The following is a 15,375-nucleotide window of genomic DNA, read 5'->3' as shown; positions in this document are numbered from 1 at the left end:
TCAGGTCCCTCTTGCCCCAGAATCCACTGAAAACACGGTTCCCATAAAACCTTCCATTGGGAGCATCACACAAGCTTTAGTCGCACCATCCCTCCTGCATGTTTGGCTTCTCAGCTATGCTAATGCCCATGTGCGTGTATATTGCGAGCTGCACTCACACTGCTCCCTGAAGCCCACTCTGATCTGGACTGGTGACTATTTGGGGTTGGATAGCCAGGCTTCTCCGCAACCCAACCTCGTTTCCGTTGTCAGACACAGAGGGCCAAGCTGGGTGCGGAAGTCACTTGTTGGGTTCAAATGTCTCTGAATGTGCCTAGACCCCCAACACATTACTCCCTGCTCCAGCACCCTGCTAGAGAGCCTGGGGATCAAGGGTCTCATCCTTCCCCCAGACACAGTCAGCATTCATCCCTCAGTCAAGCAGAACAGCTCTGGTCTATTAGACTATGAGTTATGGAAGGTCAGGAACTAAATTTGCCTTGTGATATTTTCAGTATCCAGCCTAGGCTAGTGGAGGCTGAGTAAATGTATGTTAAATGAATGAATGAATAGAGTCCAGTCTGCGGTAACTTTATTGATGTTAATGCCTTCCGTTTCCATCGTTTAGTGGGAGTTGGGGACGGGGAAGCGGAGAAGGGTGGCATAAAGAGGTGAGACTAGAATATAAACATTAATGAAGAGCATCTGAGGTCTTTGACAGGGAGGAGGAACCACTGGTGTCTATTAATGGGGGGCATAGCGTCATTACAGGGATAGGGTCAGCTGGCATTAACGGCGGGGAGGCATATGTGATGCCAGCTACGAGGGCTGGGAGGAGAGTGGAAGAAGGAAGTGACCAAGGGCATCTGTTCTAAAGTTATTGTGGCGGTTTCTCATGCTTCAGGGTCTCATAAGTCTCCTGGTTCCGGGTGCTCAGGCCCTGGAGGTAGAAGTCAGAGGACAGTCAGGAGCTTGAGCCCATCACAGGGCCTCCTACCCACCCCCAGAGGCCCTACCCCTTCCAAAGTTCACTCAAAAGCCCACCCTCTTCTGCTGACTTCCTGGGACTGGGGTTGGGAGGCAGGTTCACTCACCGTGTAAATGCCATCTGATTTCTGCAGAGGTAAAAGGGCAAGGCATTAGAGACCCACATCTCCAGGGCCCCTCAGCATCTTCTTCCCTACCCCAGGAGGTATTTGTCCAGGGGTGGCTGGCCCCCTTGGGCTAGAGGGCACTCCCACGGGTACTCGGGGGCATGAATGCACATTTGCCCATATGGCTACCAACACACATATACACACAACATACAACACTCTCACGTACGCCTTGTCACTCTACACTTGACTCTTCCTCATCACCTGTTGAATATTTTGTGATTTGGCTAGGTGGCAGGGTGGGTAGGATGAGGTAGGAGGGGGACCTCTGAAGCTTACAGAGATCAGCACCTGAGTCCCATGCCCCCCAGAGACCGCAGATCCCAAGGCTAAAGCCCCAGAGGGGCTGAGAGACTGAAAAATTGTTGATACCCAGTTGAGGAAGGGTCCATACCTCATAGCTGGCGGTAGCTGCCTTTCGCACCTGCAGCTGGAGTAGGGGAAAGGCCATCAGTAAAGGTGGAGTTAGTGGCCCAACCCCACCTCCAAACGTTGTAGGGGAACCCCTTTTATTCCCTCTCTTTGGAGCCATGTTGCCACCACCCTCCCACTTCTCCTTCCAGCCCTCATCCCACGCTGCCCAGCCCTACCTTGAGTCGACAGTAGAGCAGGGTGAGGATAATACCATATAAAAACAGGATCGCATCCAGGATATAGCAGAGCTGAGGTTCTCCCAGGGCCGCTGAGGGGACAGAGGGTACCCATGGGGTCAGGGGCAGCAGGAAAGATCTGGTGCTCAGAGGAGAGAAAGAAAGGGCTCTGGAGGTAGGACGGGACTTGGAGGGGCACCGTCCCAGGGAAGAAACTTCATCTTCCTCTCTAGATTCCTATTTCTCTCACCTCTCCCTCTTCTTCCTCACCCTAGGCTAGGGGTAGGACAGGAAGTGTGAACTGTTCTGTTGTGATGGAACTTATAGGTTCTGAGAGTTGAGAGCTTCCCCCTCAGCCCCCAGCCCTCTCTTTTTAGCACTGTGGGTTCCTCAGGCACCACTGAGCATTCCATAGCCCTCAAGGGACCCATTTGAGTTCACTGAGCCAAGACCAAAACCTCAGCCCAGGGGGGTCAAGTGAGTGGAGGCAGTGACAAATTTCAGCAAAGAAACCACAGGGGTGTCTCTGCTAAGTCCTGTGACCTGTTGCTAAGGGCTGGACCGGAAGGATGTGAGCTGAGGAAAGGAGGGAAGGCAATCACTCTATTATGGGTCATCTAGCCTCAGCCACATCGCTTTCTGTCCCCCCCCCCCATCCAACTAAGACACTTAAATATGTAAAAACAAGGTGCCTGCTTTCCTTGGCCTTATAGATACCGATGGCTCTGCACATAAGGCTGAGCGAGTGTCTTAGCCCAGGCTCAAGGGAATGACCACAAGCTGTATGGATTCCGGCTCCGGGTACTCTGCCCTGTTACTCACCCTGGGCCACTGAGAGAGGAAGTTTCGTGCAAGGAAAAAAATCAAATAAAGTCTGAGCTCCAGCCTCTATCTGCTCTGACCCCTATCAGAGGGCTCATGGGCATGTGACATATGGGTGAAGTACGTTTTATTCTGTGACACTCTTTCACACACGGTATTACATAAGTCTCAAAACTACCCCGTGACGGAAACATCATCGCCATTTTGTAGGTGACGAAACCAAGGCTCAGAAAAGCTAAGTAATTCATTTAGGGTCACAGTGTGAAGTACCAGAGCTGGAATTGAAATTCAGGTTTTCTGCGTTCCAGGTTCTTGCCCTCTCTCTTATGCCTCAGTGTCCCTGCTCCCTCATCCCATGGCAGCAGACTGGCCGCTCACTCAGTCCTTCCATCTTCACAGCTGGGCTGGTGGAACTCCATCCCAGTCCATCCAACTTCCCCATTTTCCCTTAAGTTTCACTAACCTCTTCCTACCCGAACCCCAGCTGTAACTATCCCTCTTCAAAACACAGACGACCCAGACAGAGCGAGGAGAGTTTAGAGAACGCCTGGAGCCTCAGAGCTGCAGAGGACTTCCCATTTCTGCCTCCATTTCTCAGCTGACGTTTAGCTCTCTGGAACTGGGCATTGTACGCTGCCCCCACCCTCACATCAACTGTGCCTTAGTAATGACCCACAGAAGCCGCAATCACGTATCTGACTACCGTTGCCTCACTCCTAAACACAAGGACAGGCCCCTGCCTTCCTGAAGGGGGCTTTATATTATTTAACCAGCTAGAGGTCAGCTCCCAATGGAGAAGACCAAAGGCACCCCACAGAAAATGCTGATCATGAGAAACAGAATTTTCCCCCAGACCAGCTTTTCATGTCATACACCCACTCCCTTCCTCTGCCAAACTGAAGACTTACGTGTGTATCAGTCCTGAAAAAGTAAGAAGGGGACAAGAAAGGAGGGAACTACAAGCCCTGCGCCCTGACAGAGACTGGGCAGGACCAGCCGCAGGGTCTCTGTGCCCATCCTCCCAGTGCCAGCCTCCCTCTGTCTGTCCCTGCCTCAGCCCTCAGACACATGCCCTTGATTCCAACCCTGGAGCCCAGCTCACTGTCCCTCACCAAACCCTCTTACCTGCTTGTTCAACCAAAAGGATTAAGAGCAAGACCACTGCTGGAAACATCTTGGGCAGGGGCTGAGGGGCCGCGAGCTGGGGATCCGACGCTCTGATGGCACCGTGCAGCTGTGCTCTGCGAGCGGCTCCCGAGCGGCTCCCTGACCACAGCGTTGCCCCCTTCCTGCCACGCCTTCCTCTGAGCTCTGGCCCCTTCCCCTTCCTGCACTAGAGACCGGGCGGCTCCCGGAAGGGCCAACCAAGGGAGCTAGGAGATCCGGTCTCCTACGTCTCCGTCCTTCAGTGACCAAGCCCCTGCTACCGTGGAAAGAGGCAACACCCATGCTTGGGAAAGGCTATCTAAACCCGCCATCTCACTCTAGCCCTGTTCAGAGACAGAGCTCTGATAACTTGCCCCTCAAAATTCCCTAAGACCCCATGATAGCCCCTTTCTCTCCCCCCTGGAACTCTGTACCCAGTCTTCATTTGAGGAGTTTACCAATTGGTGTGGGCAGCAATGTTTGGGCAGGGAGGAAGTAAGGGAAAAAGAGGAAATGGGCAATGGAGAAGTGGAAAGGACAAGGGTCACAAAAGAGGCAGAGATGCACAGGAAAAACTGCTAAGCACTGAGTCTAACAGAGAAGTACAGGGTTAACACTCATGAGTTTCCCATCAAACTGAAAGACAGTAAGATACTGAGAAAGACATACCCACAAGTTTGGGCTTGGGGCCAGAAGGCGGCTAATTTATTATAATTTCTCCTTTTCCAGTACATGCACAGAAAGCCTGACAGCTAAGCATTCATGTACGTGTACACACACACACACACACGCACACACACACACACACACACACACACACACACACACAGTCCCATTCCCAACGATGGACAGGCTCCGCAGACGAAGCAGGTAGGCAGGGAGGTCCAATGCTGTTCCCGTGCTCACCGATCTACTTCTCCAAACACAATATCTTGGGTACCTAGGAGGTCAGGGGGAGGAGAAGAAAAGTGATGTTACCAAGAATCTAGAACTCATTACTGTGCTCAGGAAACTGAGGATTTCAGTCTATGCCCATAGTCTATGTTGAACAGAAGTATTCAGTTTCTGTCCCCAATCAGAGTCTCAAACTCCCTTGCCTAGAACACCTCTACTACACAACAGGCCTTGTACCTATGATGGCAACGACGTCCGCCAACATGTGTCCCTTAGACATCTTGTCCAAACCAGCCTGCAGAGATTAAGACAGCAATAGTGTTAGGCAAGATTAACAGGGTAGAAGGAGGAGGAGTGAAAGTGCATAAAAATCTCAACCAAGGCCATTAATTACTGGCTTTGTGTATTAGCGTTAGAATCTCTGGGGTTGGTTCTTACCAGGTGGGCAAAACCAGGAGCCTTGATCTTGCATCGATAAGGGCGGCTGCTGCCATCAGACACCAGGTACACCCCAAACTCTCCCTGTCCAAGGAAGAAGGTTGGCTGCCTCCATTAACAGGAAGAACCCTTTCCTCTGCCAACAAAAACCTCTCTATTCACCCTCACGTCCTCTCTCTCACTGATGAACAAGCATTTATCTGAACATCCATCGCCAGTCACCCACTCCACGTACTGTCCTTTCCTTCCCCTTCTTGCCTCACCTTAGGAGCCTCGATGGCAGTGTATGTGGCACCTGGAGGAACTTGGTAGCCCTCAGTATACAACTTAAAGTGATGAATCAGTGACTCCATAGAAGTCTGGAGAGAGGAAAAACGGAGCGTCAACAGGCCAGACCCAAACTGTATGGCAGGTGTACCCACACACAGAAAATAATGCTATCCCCAGGGAGTCTAAAATCCCACATGTAAGCCAATGGGCACAGAAGGTATAGAAAAAGAGAGGAGGCTACGGGAGGTTAAGAATCTTATACAGTGAATTCTTTGAAAAAGGAAAACTGAAAAGTAGGAATTTAATCCCAAGATCCTCCTCCCCAGCCGCTGCCCCCTTTCCCCCTTTTCCCTCCCCCTATAGCTAACCTTCATCTCCGCTCGTTTTGGTGGAGACACTTTGGCATCGTCAACCTTGATCTCCCCGGGAGGCATCTTGTTCAGACACTGTAAGATGATTCGAAGGGACTGGCGCATCTCCTCCACCCGACACAGGTACCTGAAGTAGATGAGACAGACTCAGATCAAGAGAAGAGCAGCCAGAGGATGAGATGTGAGGCTGGGAGGATGGATGCCCTTGGCCGAACTGAACAGTGCTAGGTAACTTTCCTCATCCTTTCCTCCTAGTACAGCATCTCTGCTTGGCCTGGCCACCCATAGGAAACCTACAGTCTTCTGATTCAAGCACTGAGCCCTCTCCTAGTTTTCTCAGACCAAATCCTCTTCTAGTTTTCTCAGACCATGTCCTGTAGTAGTTCCCTCTTTAATTACCCTCTTAAACATTTTTTGGAGTATAGAACAGGTGAGAGTCAAAGTGACTCAAAAAGAAAACAGTAGCAAATTTTTCTTGGGGTCAGTGAAGAGGAATGGAATTTGAAGCTTAGAATCTAGTGGAAACAGCACTGGATAAGGAGGATTCTAGTCTCAAGCACTACTAACAGAATCATACCCCAGGCTAATCTCTAACTTTTGTGCTTCAGCTTTCTCAGCTCTAAGATGCAGCCCAAACTAGTCCCATCTAAGACATAAGAAGAATGTAAGGGTAAAATAAAATGTCCCATATGTGCAAGTACTTTGAAGAGCAACCTAGTTTAACACACACAAGAGCTCCAATAGATACTGGAAAGGATGAGAAAGAAGAAAGCAGTGAAGAGAAAAGTTAGACAGGGGAAACTAGCTGGAAAATGAGCTAAGAAGGGATCTGGGCCTCACCTATCATAGCAGTCCCCTCGAGAGCCAATAGGAACATCAAACTCCACCTGGTCATAAACATCATAGGGCTGGGTCTTCCGCAGGTCCCACTGGATGCCCGAGCCCCGGAGCATTACCCCGCTGTAGAGAGTACAATGGGACCAAGGGTCACTTTCCACAAACCAAGAAAAGAGGCATGCTCTCTTCCCTAGTCTCCCCTCTCCCTCCCGCACGCTCTGGGCATTGGATACAAAGACAGCATGGCAAGGAAGGCGCCACACCTGAAGCCAAGAGATTAAGCTGGAACCCACCCGCCCCTGAGGAGAGAAGTCTTATTCCTCACACCTAAAGCCATAGTTAAGTGCGTCTTCTGCTGTTACAACCCCAATGTCGACTGTCCGATTCCGCCAGATCCTATTGTTGGTCAGCATCTGTTGAGCAAGAGAGCTGGTGTGTGAACACTCTTCATGACACTCTTCAAATACCTCTGTATTTCTTTATAATTGGGGATTAATCCCACAGATCCTCTTGGGGTAAAAGAGGGATTTTTCCCACGGACTCCTATCTTACCTCCTCCAGCTCATCAATGCGAAGAGAGAAGTTCTTAGAAAACTCATAAATGTCATCCATAAGCCCAAGGGGTAGGTCCTAGAAGACAAACGGAGAATCGATAGGGAGTGCAGGGTCTCCACTGAGGAGAGCCAGCCCTGCCTCAGGGATACAGGGTTAGCGCTTCCATCAGCCAGGGCTGCCCTCCAGTGGCCACAGAGGATACAAGCAAGGACTGGACCTTAAGAGAGGCAGGGGAGCCTGCTCACCTGGTGCACACCTCCTGGCCGGACATAGGCAGCATGCATCCGAGCCCCAGACACTCGCTCGTAGAACTCAAACATCTTGAGAGGACACACTGGGAATTAGTGACAAAGTCCTGGGCCCCTAAGTCCAACACCAGGATGGTCTACTCCCCCGCCCTCAGCCTTCTGGTGCCCAACCAACCCCTCATGACACAGAGCTCCTCAAGATATAACCCAGGTTAAATATACCTTCTCCCCCTAAATGTTCTCTCTCCTTTTACTCCCGTCTCCTTCGTACCTTCTCTACCTCTGGCACCTCCTTCCCTTTTCCTATTCTTTCCTCCTTCTCATACCTTCTCCCTTTCTTCAAACAACCAGAAGAAAGGGGTCATGGCCCCAATGTCCAGGGCATGTGTGGTCACAGCCATGATGTGGTTCAAAAGCCGAGTGATTTCTCCAAACAGCACTGTAGAGAGGTGAAGACAAGAGAAGGATATAGGAGCCAAGGATCCAGGCTGACAGAGCAGCTCTGGGCAGAGCCTGGGGTCTGCCTACTAAGCTCCGGTTCGGCACTCCTAAGATGCGGGGCAGAGGCACCATGCTGTACTCTCAGTGGGCCACAGGAAGGGGATGGGGCATACCTCGGATCCACTGTGCCCTAGGAGGAGGTTGGATGTTGAGCAACTTCTCTACAGCCAGTGAATAGGCCTGTTCGTTACACATCATGGACACATAGTCTAGCCGGTCAAAGTATGGAAGGGCCTGGGAAGAGGGAGGAATCAGGATCACATCTAACAGGCCAAGGAACCCTCAGTCTGGCTGCTAGAAGCACTGCTCTCAGTGGGCATCAGAGGTCAGTGCTACATAAACCTTCCCAATCTCAGGAGCCTCAGAAAGGCAGGATGAAACACACTGAAGGGGTGAAGGTGGGGAGACCCCGATTTGTCATGTTTGCCCATTTCCATGGTGAAAATACTCCTACGATGTCCCACTTTAAACTACCAACATTATGTAACTGACCACAGACAGCGCTGGGCCGAGTAGCACACCATTACACAGTATTTCCACGATACAGATACAACGGAAGTAACTACCTAAGGAGCACAGCGTAGAAAAATGTAGTAAAATAATGAAGGCATGGATTTTGATACTTCTTACCTTGATTTTTAATATATTAAATCACAAGCTAGTATAATCTGATTTTTAATAACAGCTGTGTTTAACAACTGGCTCACAAAATTCCTGAAAATTTAACAGTGTTCTTGTGAGCCACTGAGTTAGCTCCAGCACACCACTGCCAACCAAGTCTTCTGGGCCAAGTGACGCCTCTGTCAAAGACGATCGCCTCTCTGAGATACTGCAGGAGAAAGGTAATCTCAGGAGGAAATTAAGAACACCAAGAAGAATGGGATTTGTTTCTGTAGGAAGAGTCAGGTAGAAATGGTTCTTCCCCAGAATACCAAGAAAGCTAAGTCCTAGCTGTATGCTGAACCAGCTTCAGCTTCCAGGAAGGAGGCGGAGCTAAGAAGCTTCTCCTTGGAACAGCCAGTTCTTGCCCTGATGTCACTGTGACGTGGGATAAAGCTACAGGGTTTAACTCCATGGACTCTGGGACCAGAAACCATCATTGCCTGGACTCTTTGGGGGAATCACATTCTAGTCAGCTGGTTCTAAATCCTAACTCCATCGTCCTCTGTTATCAAGAGCTTTCTTCATGATAGTAAGAAAAAAACTTCAGATCCCTATCCCAGATCCAGTTTCTTCAAATCTGACCCTACCCTCATTATTTGGGTCACAGAGTTCTCCTAAAAACAGCAAACTCTGTTACAAACTCCCTCCCGGTCACTCTGACTCACTGAGTATTTCGAAAACAAACTTAGAACGCTGGAAGATACAAGAATCAGCTGTTAAACCTGGGGAGTTGACGTCTCTCTCCTCTTTCCCTGACCCCAGGGACACCAGCTCTGACGTACTAGTATGACACAAGAACAGGGAAACTGAGGCACTAGAGTAAGGATAAAGGGGTCAGCCAAAAGTCAGCCAGAGAAGAGCTAGGAGTGTAGCTCCAGCTCCAAAGTACTTCTGCTGGATAAACCAAATCCACATGATTCAAGTCAAGCATCCCCTGCCACATCCCTCCATCCTCCCAGTCAAAACTGTCCTAATAAACTCAACGGGCTACTCCTCTCAACACCCCCCTCCCCTGGGGTTTTGGGGCAGTGAACTGGCAAAGTCCGAGGCTAAAGCATCCCCAGGTCCTGGCAACAGGTCCCCGTTCACCCCCCACACCTGCAGATAGGTCTTGTATTCAATGAGCTTCTCCGTGCCTCGGTGCAGCAGCCCGATGTGAGGGTCACACTTGCGCACCATCTCCCCACTCAATTCCATCACTAGCCGCAGGACTCCATGGGCTGCTGGGTGCTGGGGCCCAAAGTTCAGGGTCAGGTTCGACACCAACGTGTCCTTTGGAGGGTCCTCATCTGAGAAGTGGGAAATAGTTGAGCCAAATGGTAATTCCTTTGAGAACCCCCAAAAGACAGCAAGGAGTTAATATCTCCCTGGAGACTTTCCATCTCACCATTCCATACCGTGCTGATTTCCTAACCTTTATCATAACCAGGAGGAAGACCATTAGATGGGAAAAAGGGAAGGGAGACTAAACTTTCTGATGAGAGGGACCATGAGCCTCACTCTTTCCATGTCTCTCAGGATACCTTTAAAAAACTAATAACGAGGGGCTTCCCTGGTGGCGCAGTGGCTGAGAGTCCGCCTGCCGATGCAGGGGACGTGGGTTCGTGCCCCGGTCCGGGAAGATCCTACATGCCACGGAGCGGCTGGGCCCGTGAGCCATGGCCGCTGAGCCTGCGCGTCCGGAGCTTGTGCTCCGCAACGGGAGAGGCCACGACAGTGAGAGGCCTGCGTACCAGGAAAAAAAAAAAAACAAAAAAACTAATAATGATAGATAACACTTATACAGTCCTTATTATGTGCCAGGCACTACTCTAAGCACTTTACTTATTTTAATTAATTTAATTATTTCAACAACCATATAAGTAGTTGATACTATCATTATCCTCATCTCATTGGAGAAGTTGAGGCCAGAAAGACTAAATGAATTGGCAGAGTCAGTAAGTGGCAGAGTCAGGATTTAACTCAGCCTGGTCAGCTCCAGACTCCACACTCTTAACCACGAAGATACACTGCTCTCCAGATGTATCTGCTGAATGGACAACTAATTGGGAAATGTATACTTAATTCTTACTATTACTAATCGACAGTTTTTACCCTCAAGAGGCTTACAATTTAATTCGGGAGATAAGTACATGTGAGAAACTAGTAACACAGGTCAAATTTACAAGTTGCCAAGTAAGTTGCTTAGCCGTTAAATATTTAAAGAAAGGAAAGAACACTGTGAAGACCTCGTGGAGGCAAGATATGAGCTGGTTCTTAAACACAGGGAATGATTCAAATAGGTAGAGAGAAGAGGCATCCCATGCTATGGAATGAACACATGTCAAATCTCAGAAACAAGAAAGTAAGTATCTATGGAACTCTTGTTTGCCAAGAGACAGATTAAGTGTTGGCAGGCAGTAGGGGGTAGTGGTTCAATTATCAGTATTATTTATTTATTTAAAATTTATTTATTTTATTTATTTATTTTGGGCTGCACTGGGTCTTCATTGGTGCACACGGGCTTTCTCTAGTTGTGGCGAGCAGGGGCTACTCTTCGTTGCGGTGCGTGGGCTTCTCATTGCGGTGGCTTCTCTTGTTGCAGAGCACGGACTCTAGGCGCACGGGCTTCAGTAGTTGTGGCTCGCAGGCTCAGTAGTTGTGGCTCACGGGCTTGGTTGCTCCGCGGCATGTGGGATCTTCCCGGATCAGGGCTTGAACCCGTGTCCTCTGCATTGGCAGGCAGATTCTTAACCACTGCACCACCAGGGGAGCCCCAATTATCAGTATTATTAGTAACACTTAGGAAGGACTTAGCATGAGCCAATCACTACATTACGTGGTTTACATTACTTGTATCTCATTTAATGCTTACAATAACGCTATGAAGTAGGTACTTTATTCACTGGTAAATGGAGAGTTGAGATCTGAAACCAGAGTCTACCTATGCAACCAAAATTCTTCACCATGGGCTTTGGAGTCAGACAGACCCACGTACAAATCCACCTGTGTCCTCGACCACTTTTTCATCTCTCCACACCACAATTTCCTCAAAATTGGGATAATATTAGTATCACTCTCATAGGTCTGTTGTAACAACTAAGTGAAATAATGCATACAAAAACACTCAGCACATGGTAAGCACTCAGCTGTTGTTACTGTTAAATTTTTGAAAGGTTAACTGGAAGTTCCTTTGAAGGTTTTCGATCAAAAGAATGAATGACATGCTAAAATGATGTTTGGGGAAGATAAAGGCATAGACACTGTATAGGATAGCTGGAGGGAAACTATATCAGTGGCAATAACCCGTCAAAGAGACTTCCGAAATAATCAAGGTCTAATACAAAATAAATCGAAACAACAAAGGGAGAAATGACCAGATGTGAAACATTATTAAAGAATCTGCATGTTATTGAACATAGACATGGAGGGCAAGAGAGAAAAAAGAGCCAAAAATGACTAAAAATCTTCAATCCTGAGGGATTAGGAGAATGAGGGAGTCACTGATCAAAATTAAAAATCACGGGCTTCCCTGGTGGCGCAGTGGTTGAGAGTCCGCCTGCCGATGCAGGGGACATGGGTTCGTGCCCCGGTCCGGGAAGATCCCACATGCCGCGGAGCGGCTGGGACCATGAGCCATGGCCGCTGAGCCTGCGCGTTCGGAGCCTGTGCTCCGCAATGGGAGAGGCCACAACAGTGAGAGGCCCGCGTACCGCAAATAAATAAAATAAAATAAAAATTAAAAGTCACAAGGAAGAGCTAGTTTTGATGGGGGGGAAAAAGGTTTCGTATTCAGAAAGGTTTCATTTGGGTGCCAGTGGGAAAAACCACCTTGTCAAGAGAGGGAGATAGAAATATACTGAATCGGGCTTCCCTGGTGGCGCAGTGGTTGAGAGTCTGCCTGCCAATGCAGGGGACACGGGTTCGAGCCCTGGTCTGGGAAGGTCCCACATGCCGCGGAGCGACTAGGCCCGTGAGCCGCAACTGAGCCTGCGCGTCTGGAGCTTGTGCTCCGCAACAAGAGAGGCCGTGACAGTCAGAGGCCCGTGCACCGCGATGAAGAGTGGCCCCCGCTCGCCGCAACTAGAGAAAGCCCACGCACAGAAAAGACCCAACACAGCCAAAAATAAATAAATAAATGAAATTTTTAAAATATATATATATATACTGAATCTCTGGAAAAAGCTGAAGCTAAAGATATAAATTTGGTAGGGATCTCGAGGGTTGACTGGGACCTTCTCTTTCTTTTCTCTTGGAATATTCTACTTGACAAATACCTCCTATTATCACTACAGTCACGTTTGTTGAGTTGCAAGGTTAAAGCAGCAAAAAGAGTTGGCGGCTAAAATTTGCCTCACACGGAGAGCTCAAGAGCACTTAGAAATCAGCTTGGGGCATGGAGGGGTGTAGGTTGGGACAGTGGCACTGGGCACTCACCATTCCAAGGTGGAGGCTTCCAGTGGGCTGTTTCCTTGGTGGGGTACATGACAGCGCCCCCAAACTGCTCTGCCCATTCCACATCTGGCTGCCATTGCCGAGCACCTCTGGGGAGGTAATGACAGATCCTACACAAAGGGCCTGAACAGTGCTTGGTTCCTCTGTTCCCATTCACTTTCAGGCGGGCCCAGGGAAGGGTGTCTTGGATTCTTCAACGTCAAGTCACTGACACAGAGTTGCGTCGCTTTGGCAGAACAAACCGGATCTCTAGAGGTTCCATCCTTACTAACAACTTATTCCTGAAATCACTTCACCTATCACCCGTACACATGCAAAGCCGGGGATCCCAGCTCCTTTAAATTCTGGTCATATTCATATTCCCATCCTGGTGGATATAAACTCAAAAAGGTGTTTATTCAAGGTCAACCCAAGAGTAAGAAAAGAAAGGGGGGTGGGGCATGCTGGCTCCTTGGCTCTGCTCAAGTACGGCCAGAACAATGCACTGAGGCCAACCGGGGATTCTTGGTTTATGTTCCTCCTTTAAGTCTATCGGGGTTGCTCTCCTTTTCTTCCACAGCGTTTAAGGAGACTTTTCACCAGTCGCGCCCCACCCGTGAAGGGGTTTGGGAAAAGCAGCAGGACATAAAGGGAGGGTGACATTATCACTAACACTGAGGCGCGGAGTCTCCTTCCAACTGATTTCACCTCTGGCAGATCGAGCTCAAACCCTCTTTCCTCCCTCGGCCAAGGCAGGCACCACTGGACCCTGGAACTCGATAGAGCAGGCCTGGACGAGGGGTCACGGGCCTGGGTCATTCTTTCCTAGGGGGGTCACAGGGCCCGTGGAGTCCCCGGACTCGAGAAACCCTAGCCCTGGGGACAGCGCATCGAGGGCTGCGCTTGGTCTCACCTGGTGGGCTGAATCGAAAGTCGGGCCCCAGCCCCGGGCCGCAGCACCAGGGCCGCGACGCCCCGGAGGCCGCACAGAGCCCTGAGCGTCGCCATCTTGCCCCGCCACAGACTGCGGGAAGGAGAACCGGGCGGAAGTGCCTCTTGCGCGCCTCCTGTGGGCTTCTCGCCTATTGGCACCACTCAGCCGCCCTCTTGGAAGCTGGCGGGGTCGCCGAGCGCGAACCTGACAACATCCGGGTTCTGCACCCCGGCTTCACTTTCGCTTAAATACCGGAGGCTGAGGACCTTGCTTCCCACCGCCCCTGGTGGGCTCTTCTAAGGCTGAGCAGGAGAAACTTGCAGTTCCTGCTGCGGGCAGCGGCGCCCTCGTGCACCATCGCCGAGCTGCCTGCGCGCCTTAGAAAGTGCCCTGCCGCCCGGAGCCAGGCGGACACTCACATGGGGGCCCTTCCCCACTCCTCGCGTGAGCTCACCGCTGCTGTAGCCCTGCTCTCTGGTTGTGTCTGAGCCCTGCCCTTCTGGGGTAGACCCGGGCTTTGCCAATTACCTCCTTATCCCCGAATCCAAAAGATTCGGAGCCGGGAGAGCTAGCTAATTTCCAGACGGCCTAAATGGGTTAGGGAAAAGGGGCCCAAGTGGGGCTGGGCGGGTCTGAGAGCTCCTGTCAAAGTAAAATGAAAAAAGAGTAGGATGCGAAGGCCACCAGCATTGGAACGGGCTGCTGCGGTGTGTAGGAGCCACCTCTTGAGGATAGGAGGTCCCCTATGGGTGACCCTTATATCTGCCAGGCTTCCAGAGCCCACAGAATTACAGACCCAGGAAGTGCCCTTAGCGATGCCTCGCACCCCACTTCCACCCTGGGTCAGTCTCTTTCACCTCATATCTTTCTGACCCGGCCTCTGTACTGGCCAACGGCATAGAACTGTAGCACCATCAGGAGTCTGATCCTAATCCTGTGTGGAGGAGACAAAGAGGAGTTCCAGCCTTGGAGCTAGTTGCTGTTCTCTCTGCCTCCAAGCCCAGCTCCAGCTGGGCCACCCGTTAACTTTGCACATCCCTCCCACTTGGGGCCTGGAAAGAGGCCTTCCCCAGATCTCCTCCAGACAGGGTGCCTGGGCCACAGCTCACCAGCAGGACAGCAGGGTGGGGCAGACAGACCAGGAGAGTGGCAGAGACAGGGAATTCTTAGCTGCAAAGAAAGAGGGGAAAGCCTGACTTCTAGCCTGGGAGTTGACCTAATGGGAAATGTACCAAAGGGTGAGGCCATATCCCTGACTGGGGGAACTGACTGGGACACCTGGGTGGGCTCGGCAGCCCTCACAGAGCCAGGCAGAGGCTGTGCCTCCCTGCTCCCCTCATTCCCCACCGTCTCCCTGGGCCTCCTCTCCCGGTATAGCTGAAACACACAGTGAATGTGGTGATAGTGAGGGAGGACGATGTAGGGACTGCATTTATTTGCCCTAATCCAGCCTAGGAGAAGACAGGATGGACTCCGGGCTGCTTGGCCCTAGGGGCAACTTGAGCTGGAGCTAGGGTGAGGGATCCTGGGGGGCTGCCTAGGACACTGCATCTTTTGTGC

General features: G+C 50.6%; 2 protein-coding genes across 3 annotated transcripts; both read right to left on the bottom strand.

Moving 5' to 3' along the window:
- Nucleotides 1-557: 557 nt before the first annotated feature.
- FCER1G (Fc epsilon receptor Ig) lies at nt 558-3,811 on the bottom strand. Of its 2 annotated transcripts, none has more exons than XM_079941597.1 (5): nt 3,671-3,811; nt 1,724-1,815; nt 1,528-1,563; nt 1,074-1,094; nt 558-919 (listed from the first exon to the last, which is right to left on the bottom strand). In XM_079941597.1, the coding sequence occupies exons 1-5, from the start codon at nt 3,717-3,719 to the stop codon at nt 857-859; spliced, it is 261 nt and encodes an 86-aa protein (XP_079797723.1). In that variant the 5' UTR covers nt 3,720-3,811; the 3' UTR covers nt 558-856. The 2 variants fall into 2 exon arrangements, with proteins under 2 accessions (XP_079797723.1, XP_079797724.1); XM_079941598.1 differs by having other exon boundaries at nt 1,528-1,557.
- A 556-nt stretch (nt 3,812-4,367) lies between these two features.
- Nucleotides 4,368-13,935, bottom strand: NDUFS2 (NADH:ubiquinone oxidoreductase core subunit S2). Its single transcript, XM_079936901.1, has 14 exons — nt 13,795-13,935; nt 12,885-12,991; nt 9,567-9,757; nt 7,919-8,039; nt 7,631-7,743; nt 7,302-7,376; nt 7,054-7,131; nt 6,829-6,914; nt 6,505-6,624; nt 5,662-5,791; nt 5,287-5,382; nt 5,024-5,107; nt 4,823-4,880; nt 4,368-4,631 (listed from the first exon to the last, which is right to left on the bottom strand). Exons 1-14 carry the CDS (start codon nt 13,887-13,889, stop codon nt 4,594-4,596), a joined length of 1,392 nt encoding a protein of 463 aa, XP_079793027.1. The 5' UTR covers nt 13,890-13,935; the 3' UTR covers nt 4,368-4,593.
- Nucleotides 13,936-15,375: the final 1,440 nt, after the last annotated feature.

The sequence above is a fragment of the Stenella coeruleoalba genome (assembly GCF_951394435.1).
Source record: "Stenella coeruleoalba genome assembly, chromosome: 1".
Classification (NCBI taxonomy): domain Eukaryota; kingdom Metazoa; phylum Chordata; class Mammalia; order Artiodactyla; family Delphinidae; genus Stenella; species Stenella coeruleoalba.
Note: the sequence above shows the minus strand (reverse complement) of the source record. Positions and strands in the feature narration are given on the sequence as shown.

Excerpts from the sequence above, each read along its gene's own strand:
- FCER1G (XM_079941597.1), bottom strand. The coding sequence starts at position 3,719 with ATGTTTCCAGCAGTGGTCTTGCTCTTAATCCTTTTGGTTGAACAAGCA. Across the intron at positions 1,564-1,723 it reads TGCTCTACTGTCGACTCAAG|CTGCAGGTGCGAAAGGCAGC; the intron begins GTAGGGCTGGGC and ends CCCCTACTCCAG. Across the intron at positions 1,095-1,527 it reads CAGCTACCGCCAGCTATGAG|AAATCAGATGGCATTTACAC; the intron begins GTATGGACCCTT and ends TTACCTCTGCAG.
- NDUFS2 (XM_079936901.1), bottom strand. The coding sequence starts at position 13,889 with ATGGCGACGCTCAGGGCTCTGTGCGGCCTCCGGGGCGTCGCGGCCCTG. Across the intron at positions 8,040-9,566 it reads AATACAAGACCTATCTGCAG|GCCCTTCCATACTTTGACCG; the intron begins GTGTGGGGGGTG and ends CCCTCTTCCCAG. Across the intron at positions 7,132-7,301 it reads GGCCAGGAGGTGTGCACCAG|GACCTACCCCTTGGGCTTAT; the intron begins GTGAGCAGGCTC and ends TTTGTCTTCTAG.